Consider the following 19164-nt stretch of genomic DNA (forward strand, 5'->3'; position numbering starts at 1 on the left):
GTAAATGAAAATGTATATTTTTAACTATGCCCGGGAGATTGTCCTAAAAAAACACTACACGTTTCCGTCCTATAAGACTTCAAAGGAGACACATGGTTGTTGTTCGTTTGGTTAACTAGTGCTGGGAAAAGAGCTAGAGCTTCAAATATGAATGTTCAAAACATCAGATATAACAATCAAAAGATTGCCCATGATGTATGCATCATAATAACTTTCAGTTCATATTTTTACGTTTCGCCTTCGACTCACCAATGTCCAACTGCTAATGCACTGATGAGTCGAAGGCGGTACGTGAAAATAACAGATCGGCTGAAAAGTTCGTATCGTTTCTATGAGAGGGCGCCACTAGAATTAAATCCATACCATTTTCAGTTAGTACCAACCTTCAAAAGATACGTGTATAAATTTGACAGCTGTCTGATTATTAGTTTGTGAGATATTGCATTTTGAGTGAAGCTACTTTTGTTATTGTGAAAAAAATGGAAAAAAAGGAATTTCGTGTGTTGATGAAATACTACTTTTTGATGAAAAAAAGTGCCGCCGATACCAAAAAATGGCTTGATGAGTGTTATCCAGACTCTGCACCGGGCGAAGCAACAATTCCGTACTGGTCATATGAGCACCGAAGACGATGAACGCAGTGGACGTCCAAAAGAGGCTGTTACCGATGAAAACGTGAAAAAAATCCACAAAATGATTTTCAATGACCGTAAAGTGAAGTTGATCGAGATAGCTGACACCCTAAAGATATCAAAGGAACGTGTTGGACATATTATTCACGAATATTTGGATATGAGAAAGCTTTGTGCAAAATGGGTGCCGCGTGAGCTCACAATCGATCAAAATCAACTACGAATTGATGATTCTGAGCAGTGTTTGGAGTTATATCGAAATAAAACCGATTTTTTTCGTGGATATATAACAATGGACGAAACATGGCTCCATCACTTCACTTCGGAGTCCAATCGACAGTCAACTGAGTGGACTGCACGCGATGAACCGAACCCAAAGCGTGGAAAGCCTCAACAAACGGCCAGTAAGGTTATGGCGTCTGTATTTTGGGATTCGCATGGTATACTTTTCATCGACTACCTTGAAAAGGGAAAAACCATCAACAGTGACTATTATATAGCGTTATTATAGCGTTTGAAGGACGAAATTTCAAAAAAAACGGCCTCATTTTAAGAAGAAAAAAGTTTTGTTTCATCAAGACAATGCACCGTGTCACAAGTCGATGAAAACCATGCTGAAATTGAACGAATTGGGCTTCGAATTGCTCCCTCGTCCACCGTGTTCTCCAGATTTGGCCCCCAGTGATTTTTTCCTGTTCTCAGACTTCAAGAGAATGCTCGCTGGTAAAAAATTTAGAAGCAATGAAGAGGTAATCGCTGAAACTGGGGCCTATTTTGAGGCAAAGGACAAATCGTACTACAAAAATGGTATCGAAAAGTTGGAAGATCGCTATAATCGCTGTATCGCCTCTGATGGCAATTATGTTGAATAAAACCTATTTTAATCCACCTAGTGGTACAATGATGCCTTCCTCATATTACTTATTACATCATAAATATAACCGTGAAATTCGCAAAAAAACAACTCTATAAATCCTGTTTAACCTATAGTTCCGGAACCGAAAGTAGTATCCACAACAAATTAAGGAATTCCGTATGAAACTGTAAGACTTTTCTTTTGAACCTATAATTTGGGAAAATCTATGCGGCCATCTCCAAGAAAAGTGAGTGAGATCCTTTTTGCAGTTTCTAATCACTATTTCCAATTCTCCCGAAACCGGATTCAGATGAACGGAATAGCCGAAGTTGGTTCGTTTGCTACCAACAAATATGACCTACAAATTGGAACAGTTTTGAACGTAGTTAAACTTATACTTACTATCTCATGCTCTATTTCGTTTAAACCAATTAAACTAAATCTAACGAAACGAACCTGCGTTTCTGTTACTACTGCGTGCTAAACAGCATGAATCAGCAGCATGAAACATGTAGTAGGATTGTTATTATTATTATTGACATCACTACACAACGTGTACGAAATAGAACAAAGCACGCCTTGTTCGTTTTGTGTTTTCTTCTTCTTTCGGTGTTGTACATATTGTCACTCTATATGGCGATTTGAAAACTTTGACACTCATCGCCCTGTAACTGCGGAACCGGAATCGGAAGTCCGGTTGAGTTGTTCCAGAAATAATTGAGTGTAAACTTTTTCTCAAATTTTCACATATTACCATATAACTCCGGAACCGGAAGTCACATTCAAACGAAATTCAATAGCAAGCTATGGGACCATAATACCTTTTATTCGAATCTTAGTTTGTGAAAATCGGTTCAGCCATCTCTGAAAAAAGTGAGTGCATATTTTTTTCACTTTTTTGGTTCATATCATCCTTTATCTCCGGAACCAGAAGTCGGATCGGAATGAAATTCAATAGCAGGCTATGGGACTATGAGACCTTTCATTTGAATTTTTGTTTGTGAAAATCGGTTTGGCCATCTCTGAGAAAAGTGAGTGCATATTTTTGTCGAATGGTATATGACATTCGGCCCTCCGGGCCTCGGTTAAAAAGTCGATTTTCACAGTGATTGCATAGCCTTTCTATATGAGAAAGGCAATAAAAACGAATTTTGGCAAAAAAAATGTGTGTTTCTATTAAACGATACGAACTTTTCAGCCGAACTGTTATGTCATGTGCACATTGCACAAAGGTACTAAAACCCCCTAATGATTTATCAGTTGTTTAAGTTTTCATTGTTCAATTTTGAAACAGAAATAATTTCTTATCAAACAGCCAAAGAAGTTTGCTTTGCTAAAACATCCTATTGTTAACTATTTTCTTTTGTGATGGGTCGGAAAAAAAAACTTCTGATGCCTTTTTTGCTTGAGAAAACTGAAACTGACCCAAGGTAGTTTTATCAAACAAACACTTTTCACGAAACTGTGTGGGGTACGCATTTACCAACGATGGTGTTAGCAAACCCGATATAAGAATCAGGTTAGAGACTGACTCGAATTTCGGTTCAATGACGTTAAAACTAGGTTCTTTTTATGTCGTTTATTTATACCCGGCTTTAAAACTAGGTTCGTAGCTAGCTCTCTATTTATCAATTCATGAGTAATGAAACAAACCCAGTCATCACTATAGAAATAATCAACAATTTATATCCCATATGATGGTGATCTCAACTAGATTTCATTCTTTTCCCGTAATATCCTTAGAGCAAATTCAGCAGCTGCAGGATTCATATGGGTGGTCTATGAAACAAACGTATTCCCAGCAAGCCATTTTAGTTTTATTTATTCGAACAGTTCTACTGTCAAATTTAAAACTGGTATACGGTGCCGTTCTATTTTTTTCTATTTTTAAAACACTGATAAAACGCTGTTGGGGCTACCAGTTTATTTTGTTATAATTTTTAGATGAAAATTTTAAAACTGACATATATTATACATCTAGAACTAGAACGCTCCTGAACATGCCCTTAACTGTCTTGTTTCAATTTCTCGATCTTTCTTACCGATACAACTCATTCGATTTAAAAGACCTATCAAATAATTGTGTAGAAAAATGCGTAAACACTTTTACAAGATTCTTTTATTCTTTAGATTTAATTTATGTTTCACTGTTCAATTCTTTCGTTTAAACAGTTCTGAGGAAACACATAACTTTCCCGGATCATTATAATTCAGAATTTTTAAAATCCATAACTTTTCCTTTTCCACGTTTGAGACAGCGGCGTAGTCACACATATCCAACAACAACAACAACAAAAAACCTTAATTCAAAACAAAACTCCCAGCTCAGCAACTTGACCTAGATTGACGTTTAGCGAAAGGCAGCCAAACGAGCATTGCCATGAACAACTGCACGGGCTTACAGTATGCGCCAGAAACAATTTGGAAATGTTCCTGGTTTTTCATCTCCAGTACTGTGGAAACCACAGCAATTATAGGTACAAACCCGTTCTTCTTTCGAAGGAGGAGTTCATTTGTGAATCAATTTGTTCATCAAACCCTAATTACACGCGGAATATTCTTATTGACGATATAAGTCAAAAAAGGAACTGGATCTCCTTCATGCTTCACGGGTAGAATTCAATCCAGTTCACGCGATCATCTCGTGGTAAAATGTTTCAAATTTTATAATGTTTACTTTTGCCTTTGAAGTAGCACAATGAAAACGCATGGCTTGAACGGATTTTGTTTCATGCCACTATTCTAAAAGCGTACTGGAATAATAGGAAGCTTATTCGATACATTTTATTACTGTGAACCAAATCCCTCGAACTACCCTGAACTACGTCCAAGCGAACTCAATGGAACCATCATGAAGCAGGAAATCAGAATAACCAATTATAAAGTAACAACGTCCAATAATTAATCTATTGTATGTACACCGAGCTTAGAACATGTGTGAAACTGCTCTGCCATTCAGCCCAGAGAATTTTATAATTATATTGATAATTGATAGATCATTGACCAGGCCCGTACCCAGGATTTCGTTTCGGAAGGGGCCCAAAGATAAAAAATAATGTTACTGAAGATTGCTTATGTATCTAATTTTCGGTATGCCTTTTACGGGTGTTTTTAACAGACACTTTAAATACGTGATTGTCTTTGACCGATGGGTATTACCTAAGTAACCAAATGCGAAATTTGTTTAAAAATATGATTTCTGTAAGATCCGGACAAACTACTCCATGCAAAAATCGGATAAAAACATAGCCCATTCTTCCTAAACAAATGGTTCTATCCGGTTATTGCATTCAAGGGTTGCATGCAGCAGACATAATTTGCTAGTTTAATACGAACGACCAGCAGTGATGCCATTTTCCCCTATAGTCAAATCCGTAGATTTGGTTTCAAGTGTACTTATACTCATTTAGTTAAAACAAAATAAACAGCTTGGAGCTCTTAACTATGAAGACAAACTTTAAAAAATGAGTGATCGAAAGTGAATAGATGTAAGATTACTTACATAATTCGACATGCCAAAAATAATTATGGAGATGATGTACCAATATTCCACGCTGTTTCCGGATAAGGGCCAGCAAACCATCTGTCAATTTCTGAAGTATTGACCAGACGAGGGATACAAATCCTTTTCGATTATGCTAAAAGTGTCGAGTAATCCAGAATCTTTCTTCAAAGTGAATTTTGACAGATGGATTATTGGCTGTTATTAAAAAAATGCAATTCAATTATTTCCCTTATGTGTAAAGAAAAATAATGCGGAATCTCGATATTTCTGAAGAAATAATACTAAATTCGTAGATTTCAAGAGGTTCAATTTCAAGAGGTCCATCCGTAGAAAAGACATGAATCCGTAGATCTACGGATAAATCCGTAGGGTTGGCATCGATTGACGGCAGAATACTTTGAATGCAAGAACCGGATAAACACATTTGTTTCGGAAGAACTGGTTAAGTTTTTGTCCGTAGTTTGCATTCAATTTTTTCTTGTTTGATTCTTGCAAAAACGGCGTATTTAAATGATTTTCGCATCGCAATACCAGTATCCGTCTTCTATACTCAATGTTTTTTTTCCAACATACTTAATCGGGTTTTACAAAGTATGTTGCATATATCCAACTTATGCACTTAGTCGTACATTTATATCTTAAATAATGTAGAAACAAAAAAATTTTGAACAATCACAAAATTGACAACTGAAATATAAAGATTATTTTAATCTATAAATCTGCAATAACATATAAGTAATTTCTTATCGCACCCACGGTAATTGTATGCACACTTGTTCTACCTATGAACTGAAAAATGCAAACCACAGCTCCACACCCGCACTCCACTCGCATTACAAAAAAGAAACGGAAAAGAATCGGAACCTTACACCTGAACCTTTTGCTATCCAGCCTTCCGGTTGTGATGCAGTTGTACAACTTCCCTTCCCTCGGGAAGGGATGCCAACAGCTAGCGGAATCTTTTGTTCCAAAAGAAGTACATATCATTCTTGTTTCTTTTTTTCATTATTACCTGACCTTTTTTTTCATCGTCATGGCATGCAACCAAACACAATGGCGAACTCCGTTCAGAAGTTTACAGTATTCCAGAACGCGGAACGCGATTCACAACGAATCTTAGCGTTTCTATTTTTTTTTGCAAAATGCATACGATAAAATCGGCTGACAAGAACATAACCTGCAAAACTGTATCTCTAGAGCAGAACGATATTTTCATGCCGACCTTCAAATTAAAACCACTTTTTCTTTGTGTGCGTACACCCAAAGTTGGCGTTGTCAAGTGGACTCAAATTATATCGTTCATATGTACACACACTAAACTTCGTTGCGGATGAGAAGTCGTCCCTCAGGTTATATGCACTGCACAGAAAAAGATACCCGAGACCTTCGACTTTCAAACAGAATTGAAAAATCAGAGAAAAACTTTATAAAAATGCCACAATACTCGAAAGGGAAAGCGAAATAAAGAGAAACTTTCACTTGCTTACGGTCATTTGAAAAATCAACCGAGATAATATAATCCCATAATTTATTGCGGGATGAAGCCTGATAAAAAAAGCTGACATCTCTGCGAGCAGCTGATGTCTGCACAAAAAATTAAAAGCTCCTACCATTCGACTACTTTTTGCTTAGTTAGGAGTTGTGTTAAATCCTTTCTTTCCATTGCTAGAACTAGATAAATCGCAGCTCCTTAAACTTTTGTTTCGAGAATAAACTTCTGCTCGTTTTTATAGAAAATGTACTGAAGAAACTCTCTACAATTGTATCTGTGAGGTGATTCTTTGCTAAGTAGAAGTGAATTTTCATTTTTTTTGGACGTGTTTTTCGAAGGAGAAATGTCTAAACCTATGTTGTATCCAATCAGGCAGGTCCATGAAGCCTCTTCATCTTTACCGATCTTGTAAAAAGGTTAATAATGTTTTTACATTCTATGGTGAAAACCAACATTCTATTTTTGGTTCCATCTGATTCCATAGCTAGCCAAGCGCGAATCCTAAACCTCACTACTCAAAATCTCCGACTCCACGACGTCTATGGACGAGAATGAACGAGTCATCGTCCTTCCGGAAAGTAGGTAAAGCATCAACATTTCTCTCTTGTTTATCTTTTATCCTCTCTTGAGAACGACGGGACAGTAGTGGCCGACAATGGTGGAATGTGCAACCCCTGCACTGTATTTCGATCGAATCGGATTGTTTCAATCGAATGCAAAATTTTGCATTTTTAAGGCACAAATCTCCAAATGTCAAGGGGAACGTGCCATTTGAGCCAATTTGTTCTGATTCCTGATTCCACATTCGATCGAAATACAGAATAGTGTAAACAAATTTAGATAGAGTTCGATAGTAAAAAAAATCAGTTTTAATAGTAGTTGCATGTAGTAAATAATGTAAATAATTCGCACAGTGTAGTATAATTTTTTTTTTAATTTACTCATAGTTCCATGTCATGTTGTTCAATTTTATTCAGCGGAAAAGCTTTGCGCCTAATTCGTATTACTGTTTATGAATTAATAGATTTTAACAGAAAAATTTCCAAAATAACTATTAAATTAGTCGAAATTCAGAATTTGCTTTGTCGAAAAAAGACACTTGTTTTTAGAGAATGTGTTTAGTTGACGAATATCTCCTGGCCACAAACCAGCAAATTTTCAAATCAACACGAAATTCTCATTGGCAACTAATTTTGTGATTAAAATCAAGAAATTTGACTCTATCTATCTGTCACTATTACTGCCGAAAGACAGTACAAAGAAAACAAAAAAGAACTTGATTTTATTAAACAGTTTATTAGCCAAAAACTCATGAGAAGTGTCAAAGCAAAGCAATCAATTAAAAAGCTAGAAAGGATAGTCGTGTTGAAACAGTTTGTGTAGAATACTCGTAGAGGCGGTTGCTCTTCTCTGCGACTCCTTGTTATACGGTTTTTGCTTTCCGAAGGCTCAAAGTTTAGTTGAATGGAAAAGGAGTGTGTCTTAGCTAAGAAATGGCAGCACGCTGCAGAATTCAACTAAAAAATAGCCATTGCAACTACTATTTTACCATTATTAAGGGAACGAGAATTAAAAAATCTTAATTAACAAAAGTAAGATTTTTTTAATTGTCTCAAAAATAACTCACTAAAATCAGAAAATCAATTAATTTTTCCACCAAAAGACTAGTTTAGACTAGAGATTAGTATTCCACAATTCGAATGAAAATGTTACTTAAATACGATATAATAGAATTTTGGAACGATTTTATTTATTATTCCTGATAACAAAAATTATTATCATTGTTATAGATATTAAAAGTATTAATATTGTTTTCCGCTCCAAATTTATGATGGGTAGGTTATTGCTCCTTGTTTTAAAATCTCCGACTCCACGACGTCTATGGACGAGAATTACCGAGTCATCGTCCTTCCGGAAATTAGGTAAAGCATCAACATTTCTCTCTTGTTTATCTTTTATCCTCTCTTGAGAACGACGGGACAGTAGTGGCCGACAATGGTGGAATGTGCAACCCCTGCACTGTATTTCGATCGAATCGGATTGTTTCAATCGAATGCAAAATTTTGCATTTTTAAGGCACAAATCTCCAAATGTCAAGGGGAACGTGCCATTTGAGCCAATTTGTTCTGATTCCTGATTCCACATTCGATCGAAATACAGAATAGTGTAAACAAATTTAGATAGAGTTCGATAGTAAAAAAAATCAGTTTTAATAGTAGTTGCATGTAGTAAATAATGTAAATAATTCGCACAGTGTAGTATAATTTTTTTTTAATTTACTCATAGTTCCATGTCATGTTGTTCAATTTTATTCAGCAGAAAAGCTTTGCGCCTAATTCGTATTACTGTTTATGAATTAATAGATTTTAACAGAAAAATTTCCAAAATAACTATTAAATTAGTCGAAATTCAGAATTTGCTTTGTCGAAAAAAGACACTTGTTTTTAGAGAATGTGTTTAGTTGACGAATATCTCCTGGCCACAAACCAGCAAATTTTCAAATCAACACGAAATTCTCATTGGCAACTAATTTTGTGATTAAAATCAAGAAATTTGACTCTATCTATCTGTCACTATTACTGCCGAAAGACAGTACAAAGAAAACAAAAAAGAACTTGATTTTATTAAACAGTTTATTAGCCAAAAACTCATGAGAAGTGTCAAAGCAAAGCAATCAATTAAAAAGCTAGAAAGGATAGTCGTGTTGAAACAGTTTGTGTAGAATACTCGTAGAGGCGGTTGCTCTTCTCTGCGACTCCTTGTTATACGGTTTTTGCTTTCCGAAGGCTCAAAGTTTAGTTGAATGGAAAAGGAGTGTGTCTTAGCTAAGAAATGGCAGCACGCTGCAGAATTCAACTAAAAAATAGCCATTGCAACTACTATTTTACCATTATTAAGGGAACGAGAATTAAAAAATCTTAATTAACAAAAGTAAGATTTTTTTAATTGTCTCAAAAATAACTCACTAAAATCAGAAAATCAATTAATTTTTCCACCAAAAGACTAGTTTAGACTAGAGATTAGTATTCCACAATTCGAATGAAAATGTTACTTAAATACGATATAATAGAATTTTGGAACGATTTTATTTATTATTCCTGATAACAAAAATTATTATCATTGTTATAGATATTAAAAGTATTGATATTGTTTTCCGCTCCAAATTTATGTTGGGTAGGTTACTGCTCCTTGATTACATTTTGATTGAAATATTCGGTTGTTGTTTGAATTCTGTAAGATTCGAGTCTTACGACACTCGCAGTAAACTGCACAAAGCTTCCATTTCAATAGAAAATCATATCGGCTAGCTATCAGCCCAAAAGTTGTTGTTAGGAACAGAATCAGGCCACTCATACAAAACAATGCGCACATTCCGCACATCGTTCATCTGCCCGATAATTGGATCTCTTGTTTAGTGCATACACTCCAAACGAAATGGAAATACTATGGTATAATAAACAGTCAAGTGCGTCTCCTGATATTACATCACAGTTATTTCATGAGTTTGAAAAGCACTCTCTTAAATTGCTGAATCCTCATTTCTTGTTTCAAAAAAGTGAAATAAACTCGGTTAAAGTTTTGGGTGTAGTCTGATTTTCTCATTGCTGCGATAGCCACCGAAAGAAGGGAATACATTTTGCATCCTTTGCTGATCTCCGTGGAAATCTTGCTACGGCTGTTACTGTTCACTATTATTTTTCTTCACAATTAAGACATTTCCTATTGCCGGTTGATTTCTGGGGCGTGCAATGAGGTATTTTGCTTTTCTAGTGCCTCTACTAGAAGAAGGTAATACCTCCTTTACATGTAAGGAATCGGTTGTGCATACTTGCGGTTTGTGCAATTCAAACAAAACATAATTTTAGCAATGGTCTACCAACAGTTCTAATAAGTACGGTTCTGGAGAGAGATTTAAAGGAGCTGGAAAATGACCCAGTTTGGTAATCATTTTGACCTGTTTCAGATTCACACACAAAGAGACTAGAGTGCACTCGAACATTTAGAAAATACTTGATGAAAGCACACACTCTTCTACACATTTTCTAATCCAATCAATTTTCGTCTCGTTTTTTGTTACAGGGCTCTGCAGTAAACACAACTAGGAAAACTACAGCCGTTAGTTTGTGCCGACTTCGAGAGCACAACCGTTATTAAATGCAGAAATTGCATCCGGACTATCGAACTCGGTGTGGCCAAGTACCACCCAGCCCCCGGTGCATGTGTTTTTTGCCGAAGTGATAACAACGCAAAAAAGCTCGGATCGGAGTCTGCAAGTGCAGTGCAGTAAATAGAAGAGGCTCCCCAGGAGAACCCTTCATAGTAGAGTTCAGTAAATCAAAGTTCGAAAAGAGATCCCCTGGAAGAAACGAAGGTAGCAAGTGTCCGTGTGTTAGTGCTTCTTGTGTATTTGTGGTTTCTGTGTTTGCAATCCAAATCAAATCAATATTGGCGATGTGCTCCAAACCAAACACTAGCAGCAGCAGCAGGCATATCTTGGTAGTTGGTACTCTGTTTTTAATAATTGTGGAAATAAATCAAACAGATTGCAATTTCATACTTCCCAATGTGGGAACGAGCGGTGGTGCTGCCGTTGCATCGCCATCGGCCTCGGCCGGACTGGTCACTATCAACACTCAGCTGCTCAGCAGTGATGATATCGGAAGCAGCAGCAATGAAAAGATCCTTACCTTCGAGGAAACAACCAATGGGTACACGACGACCAGTGGCGGGGCTGCCGCGGCCTCCGGTTCACCGGCCGGCAGTGTCGCCTCCTCGGCCAATGCCAGCACCATGAACGGATTCGAGGGACAGATACCGTTGGAACGATTGCCATCCAATACACTGCTCAAGTATACTGCCTACAAGGACGTTTCGATTCTACATTTCCGCATACCAACCGACACCCGTACGGCCTTCTTTAGTTTTAAGGCATACGAGGAATCTAAAAGTGCCTTCCGTAAGTATAGCCCATTGCTTTGATAGAGAATTGTACATGTACTGCACTCGGTTGTACTGACGGTGCGACAATTTGTGGCTTTCGGGAGCTGCATGCATCCAAAACAATACCAGCCAAACCAATGTTAGCCAACCCAATGTTCTCAAATCAACATTTTTTTATATAGTGATATCAGATATAGACAGTATGCAATTTCTGAAATTGGGTTTTTATGATGCGGCTCTCGACGTAAAATTACCTGTTATCAATACCCAACGGAAGACAGGCTGAAAAACGAATGATGAATAAAATTGCGAAAATGGAAACTTACCCCACGGAAATGGCCCGAAGCCACAATTCTCGCTGATTCGGGATTGAACTACTCTGATTATTAAATAAATTCGATTGGTAATTGGAAATTGCTTAATTAATGTTCGCTTGCAATATGAAACCACTCAAATATGGAGCAAAATCTACCGAGCAAAGCTAAGTAGCCTGAGGGATGCTAGTGTTCATCACATCAAGAATAGTTTAATTGGCAAAATGTTTCCACCGAACTGAAGAAGGTTTCAAAATTCAAACTAAAAAGTGAGTAAGTCTAATTATTTTCACTTTCGTTTATTAGGTAGGGTAACGGCTCCCTATTTCATCTGAGCTCCTATTTCCATCTCATCCCGTCACCTCATTACTTTGAACATGAATAATATTTTACAACCTACCTGAACCAAACTGTGAAATGTTTTAAAATGATTATAAAAGCTATTGTTACACTTTCGCATTGAAAGAAATGGTTTTATATTCTTCGGTGATCGTTTTTTTCCTTTAAAATAAACTCACTTTTCATCTAGGACACATTTGTGTCTCAAGATTTACTGTTCTTCATGTTTCTGATTATCTACTAATCGATTCGTCTCAAAACATGATCACTATTTCGCACAATTACACTACCATTGAATGCTGGATGACTTCATAATTAGTATTGTTCACTTGTCACTTGTTTAGTTAACGATTAAAAACTTCACTTCACTTGTCACTTGTTCACTTGTCACTTGTTTAGTTAACGATTAAAAACTTCAAAAAAATACCCGACATGCAATAAAAGTCTTCAAAAATATGTGATGAAAGTTTTTCACTTCGTTCACTTGGTTTCATCTCATTTGGTTTCACAAAGTTGCCAAGTTATCTCATAATGTTACAAAACAAAAATTGTTTTTCTTCTTCAAATTATCATCAAAAAGTATGTTTTTGGTATCCGTGACATTAGTTTAATTATATTATTGATATTATTATTTCAATAGAACTGTTTCGGCTTCGAATATTACCAGAAAGAGATCATAATCATAATCATAATCAATTATCTGCATAAAAGATTTCCACTTTAACATGTGATTCGTCCATTGATTAATGAACTTTTAAAGAATCACTGCAATCAAATGAAATCAAATGATAGATACTCAGAGAGAAAAGTCTAATATTTTACTTCTCACTTTTTATGAACCTGTACAAATCTGTATTAATTTTAGGAAATCTGTATAAAATCTGTCCAATGATTTATATCAGTATCTATACAATACAGATAAATCTGTATAAATGGCTTTAAGAAGGGCTAATGCCTTAATAGTAACAAATCCGTTTTTGGTTTTATTTAAAGTTCACCTTGCAATAAAACTTTAAATTTAAAGCGAAAGGTAATGAAAACGACCGAAATTTTTTTAGTCGTTGAAATGATTTCAAACTGGTTCTAAAAATATTGTGTGTTGTCTCATAGTTGGCATTAGGCCGTTTTTAAGAAGAATTCTGATATTTTGAATCTGAGAGTGTATTAGTGGAATATTTTGTTTTGATTGCTGTCGCCAATACTAATTTATAGGATGAATAAAGGACCAACGATAGGATGGATAAAAATCCATTGACATGAAATTAGGAGCAGAGTAGTGAACACATTATAAGTGTTTTTAGCTGTTTCATGAATATTAGTTAAATTTTCAAGAAATGTGAATCAATTCTCAACGTGGAGCAAGGCGAATGAGGCAGTAATATGAAAAAGTTATAGTGATTTTAGTGGCTAAATCGGGGTTTTGAGGCGACGTTCTTACAAATGAGATAAAATAGGGAGCCCTTACCTTATGATGCAATTGGCAATCTTTCTTCTTGATTACATTACGTTATGACCAAGGCCATCATCTTTCCAGCTTATCAGAAGTAATTTTTGAAAGCTACTTTAGTTGCAAGAAAAAGTGAGCCTAGAAAAATCTTTATTAACTGATGTGACATCTGTGTTTACTGCCCTTTATATACTCTTTTATGTAATATATTTTATCTCGATTATTATTCAATTTTTAATCCACGCTATCAAAAATGTTTTTTTCTTGCCAAAAATCTGTAATCTTGGTAACAAATTTATCTGAAAAATCCGTAAAATACCGATTAATCTGCATATGTGGCAACCCTGCTCGAGTGTTTATTTTCACTGACACTGAGCTGTCTTTCCTTGGGTACTGCAAAATGGCGGGTGGGTAATATCAGACACACAACTGAATGACGTGAATGCGAATAGGAACACTCACTTCGAATATCGATAATTGTTCTCATTAGTTGATTGATTGAGAGCACTGTGCAACCATTACTTACGGTTGATTTTTCAGAAGGCCGTAAGAGCAAGTGACAGTTTCTCTTTGTTTACTTTTTCTTCTATCAATTACCACGTTTATCACTCAACTCTTTGCATAAAATGATACCCGAAACTTTCGGCTTTCAAACAAAACTGCAAAATCCAAGAAAATCTTTATAATCACATCACAATAATCGAAAGAGGAAGTAAACAAAGAGAAACTGTCACTTGCTCTTACGGCCTTCTGAAAAATCAACCGAGATTTGTTTCCAGCATTATAACGGTGCACCTACACCCTCATTGAACATAATTGAAAATTGAGTAACACACCACTCAAATTCTTAAAAGGTGCACGTACTCTAAGCTTGAGTTACCACCTATCTACTCATTTTTGAGTTAAGGGACGAAGCTGTCAAAATTTGAGTATTTTTTACTCAAAATAGGTAAAAAATATTTTATTCAAAATTTAAGTGAATTTAACTAATAATTTGAGTTCCCTGCACTCAAAATAAAAAAAAGTCTTCTTTGTTAATGTTTATAAACATGGATTTTTAGTTAAAGTCATTCTTCTTTCATTTAAACGGAAAGCGTAAAGAAGTGATTCAAAACCATCACCTTTTGACTGGTTTGGAGTCAAAATTGAATGATTTCGATATCCTTATGTTAGACGTCTCACTTGCATAATTGAAACCACACAATTTCTTTCACAAGTTTCAAAAACCGAATCTAGAAACCTCAATGAAAAATGACGCATTCTTGCATTCCTAATTTCGATCAGAATATTCCGATAATGAAAACGCACTGAACTGCGAGAAGTATTTTTTTCACTCAAGTGTTTGAAAACTTAACGCTTATGAATAAATGCGAGAGAACTCATGGCCTGAGTAAATTTTACTAGAATCCATACTCGAATTCTAACATATTGTTCCAGTTTATGAATTTGAGTAAATGCGCTGGAGCGGAGATTTTTGTTCTCCTTCTCCAGCAGGCATAAAACCTTCTCATCTTTTGTATCAACAGATAACATTTGTCTAAATGATACATAACCAAATCTTAAATTACTCTTATTTAAACTACAAAGCTAACTAACAACTATTCATATCGACTAATTATCTTAATAAAACAAGCGGGAAAATAAGTAGATTTTCTGATTTTAGTTAGTTATTTTTTGAGACAACTAAAAAAATCTTACTTTTGCCGATTTAGATTTTTAAGTTCTCATTCCCTTAATAACAATAAAATATTTGTTGGAATGGCTATTTTTTTAGTTGAATTCACTAATGAAACGTGCTGTCATTTCTTAGCGAAGGCATACTACATTTCCATTCAATTAATTTTTTAGTTAAATTAGAGAAATAAAACGTTGTTTTCAACCAACATAAATGTTTGGATTGGCTTCTGCAATTTGCAGCTATATGGCGCACTGTCACCGAAAAAACGTTAGCACCGTAATGACTACTAGCCACTAGATGGCACACTATTACCGAAAAAAATTTCATTTCAAATCCGGGGTTTTTTTTCTATATTGGCAGGTGTAAATACGATGTTGTATTGGAGAAAAAGACATAAACGAAACATAAACTTCTTTTTGAACATTTTTCTTCTAAATCGTTGTTTTCTTCATTCGACTTCGCGAAATCGACTCTCTACTGAAAACTTCGAGCACTCGGAAAACAAAAACCAAATACAAGTAGTACACCGGACGGCGAAGCCCGGAAGGTTGGAGAATACAAAAAACTTCATTTGACATATACAATTAGAGTGCAACATTCGAATCTCACTTCACTGTTCCGCGTAAAAACATAATTACGCACAATCGCATCAAATGCGCACAAATTCTGAATAAATACACTTTCTACTAAGAGCTTACGTCATTTTTACATATCTGTTTAGACATTTATATATGGATATATCGTAACACATGCGAAAAATTTGCACAATTTGCAATCGGTTTCAACAAGACTGTTCTTTTTAACTTTTTAATGGATTGTTTTTCTTTGACACTTCTCATGAGGTTTTGGCTAATAAGCTTGTTAATAAAACCAATTTCATTTTTGGTTTCTTTGTGCTGTCCTTCAGCAATGATGGTTATAGATAAATAGATCACAAAATTAGTTGTCAATGAGAATTTTGTGTTAGATTGAAATATTGCTGGTTTGTGTCCAGGATATTCTCCAACTAAACTCATTCTCTAAAAATAAGTGTTTTTTTTCAGGAAGTAAATTCTCAATTTTAACTAATTTTATAGTTATTTTGGAAATTTATTTTGGTTAAAATCAACTAATTCAAAAACAGTAATACGAATTAGGCGCAGAGCTAATTCGGGTCGTTCCAGTACTGGTAAATGAACAGTTCTCCAATGCATTTTAGTCAGCCTTTAGGTAACACAGGAATGAAATGTCGTTTACTATATAAAACCGTCGTCCAAGCACGAGAAAGTCAAACACGTGTCATGTTTATTTATCTATGACACCTGTTCATAACAAACATTTTAGAAAAATAAGCTATTTCGGCGTGAACGATTGATAAGGCCGCATAAACCAATGCGAGTTTCTCTTCGTTTACTTTCTTTTCTGTTAAAAACTCCTCCTAGTTTATTTACAAAATATTCGTGTAGAATGAAAGATAATATTTCCATTCAATTCCACCGTATCAGATGTGTAGCGAAGATTTGTAGCAGATATAGTCGAAAGAGAAAATAAACATAGAGAATCTGTGAATTACTTTTAGACCCTTCTGAACTGTTTACGTCGATTTGTGCTTATCCAAAGAAATCATATTATCAAGATCTCCATCTCTAATATTTTACGAACAAATCGTTTTGTGAGCATGGCGTCCTCGAGCGAGTCCACATCTCGGTTGATTTTTTAGAAGGCCGTAAGCGACCACCATTTGGAGACTAGATCTCCCAAAGCGGATCTCCTCGAAATCAGATCATGAAATTGAAGCAATTATTTACTCTAATTTTAAGTAGTTAAAAAATACTGTCGGAATCTTATAGCTAAACGCAGTGTGCCTTAATATGTTATTGAATAAAACAAAAAAAGAAGATCGTAAGAGCAAGTGACAGTTTCTCTTTATTTACTTTCTCTTTCGACTATTGTAATGTGATTATAATGATTTTCTAAATATTTCACAATTCTGTTTCAAAGTAAAAAGTTTCTGATATCGTTTTGTGCAAAGAGTTGAGTGATAAACGTGAAAACCTCTTGATAATTAATAGAAAAGAAAGTAAACAAAGAGCCACTTGCTCTTACGGCCTTCTGAAAAATCAACCGAGAAATGTCAAATTCGAGAACACCAAAATTGTTGCACTGTACACTCATACAATTGACATGATATGTTCAATCTGATGCCGTTCGATGGAGTAGCTGAACTGAATACTGATTTCTCTCTAAACTGACAGGACCTTGCTTATCTCATACTACTGAAAATTTTATCATATTGCATTAATTGCTGCACATATTTCCTTTGATATGGAGAAAAACTTTGTTCTTGCGTGAATTACAAAAACTGATATTCATGTTTAAGTTTAAACCATTCTTGTAAATGGAATAAACATAACGTGTTCAACAGCAGTTAATTTTTTTTCGCTGGGGTACCTGCTAACTACTTGGTCTAGTTGTTGAGACTTTTCTTATTTTTTATTTGATTCATGGTTCATTTATTGTTCCGTGCATCGGTTTACGAGCTTGCAAAGTTATTCTCGAACATAAGTCGAACGTACCTTCAACGGTGGCTTTTCTAGGTCACACATATGCATTATAAACATGTTAATGATTCAATTAATAATCAACGAGTTGTCCATATGCACGAAAGCTCTCACGCTGACAAGGATTATTAAAGCCATTTTTATTTTCATGACTGACCCATACATCAAATATCCTGTAGCACTCATGCTGGATAGCTAACACGTCGGTCAACAGATGCTCGGTCTGACAGACAGATAGCGTCGCTAATTGAAAATTCCTTTTGCTTTGAATAGAGACGCGTATGTTAGTACCGATGATGCACCACACTCTGGTTATGCAAGTAAGGTTGTTGTTATGGAAATCGTCACGAAAAATTTATTCCATCCATATGGTAAATCGAGAAGTAAAGCTTACATCATAAAGATATCAAAAGGAAGTGTACAATGTTGCATGAGTACTTCAATATGAAAGTTTTTTTGCAGAGTTTTCTCACAACTGATAAAAAAACTATCATGAAGATGCAAAATTACTGAAATTGAAATTTGAATTACTACCACATCATATTGGTCAAATTTAGCCCCAGCGTCTATTTTCTGTTCTTTTTTTTTCTCAAATTGTTTGTGAACCCTTTATCTAGCGTTGTTTCATATTCATTACTATTACATTTCGTTGATGAGATTAATTCAAAATTTTGATGAATGTGTAAGATGTGTTGATAAATAATCGGGAAAAAATTGGTTTTGATTCGAATTTTAGAAGATAATTTTAAAAGCAATAGAAACGATAAAATCTTTTCCAGAAAACTCTCCCCAAAATGACACCGTTCCCATTGCAGCCTCTTATATCTTAATCTTATAAACATGTCTCAAAAAAGCAAACATCCCGCCCGAACTACCCTGCACAGAACAATTTACGAGCAAGATTAAACCTGTCAGCATAAATCTCAATGGAGAAAAGTTCCATTCTCTCGCAATTCTTTGTTCAAATCAAGATAAAATTTAAATTTCCACCCTTCCGTCCGTCCGTCGGCTCGCACCGTAGTATTTCCGCAGTACCAATCAAAAGCCATGGCTTTGACCGGACGGTCCGATGCCTGTTCCAACTAATCTAGGCAAGCAATATGTTGGAAACCATTCGACTGAGCCGGGCTAATTCTGCGGTTCGATTTCAACTCTCTAACCTCATTTTCTCTACTTTATTTCTTATTTCAGAACGTGTGTGTCAACCGAACGACATTACGTTGCACCTGAAAGCTGGCAGCTATCCAGTGATCAGTCCGGAGAATATTACGTTCCCGAAGCATTTCCTAAGCGCCGATGAAAGGTAAGTTGAGTATGGTAAACTAGCGGAGATCATTGTTCCGGTGGCAACGGCGGTGGACGAGGTCGTACTCCGGATGTTATATAGCAGTTTATAATTCCTGCTGTGTTGGCAAGCAAG

The 19164-nt window shown here is 35.5% G+C and overlaps 1 protein-coding gene across 2 annotated transcripts in view; it reads left to right on the top strand.

Annotated features, from left to right (window-relative positions):
- Positions 1–19164, top strand: part of LOC131438855 (uncharacterized) — a 244737-nt gene that overhangs the window by 191458 nt on the left and 34115 nt on the right. For both annotated transcript variants that reach the window (XM_058609193.1, XM_058609201.1), the window contains 2 exons: positions 10566–11442; positions 18936–19047. In XM_058609193.1, coding sequence (XP_058465176.1) covers positions 10938–11442; positions 18936–19047 — 617 coding nt within the window. In that variant the 5' untranslated portion in view covers positions 10566–10937. The remainder of the gene's footprint in view (positions 1–10565; positions 11443–18935; positions 19048–19164) is intronic.

The sequence above is a fragment of the Malaya genurostris genome, chromosome 1 (assembly GCF_030247185.1).
Source record: "Malaya genurostris strain Urasoe2022 chromosome 1, Malgen_1.1, whole genome shotgun sequence".
NCBI classification, from domain to species: domain Eukaryota; kingdom Metazoa; phylum Arthropoda; class Insecta; order Diptera; family Culicidae; genus Malaya; species Malaya genurostris.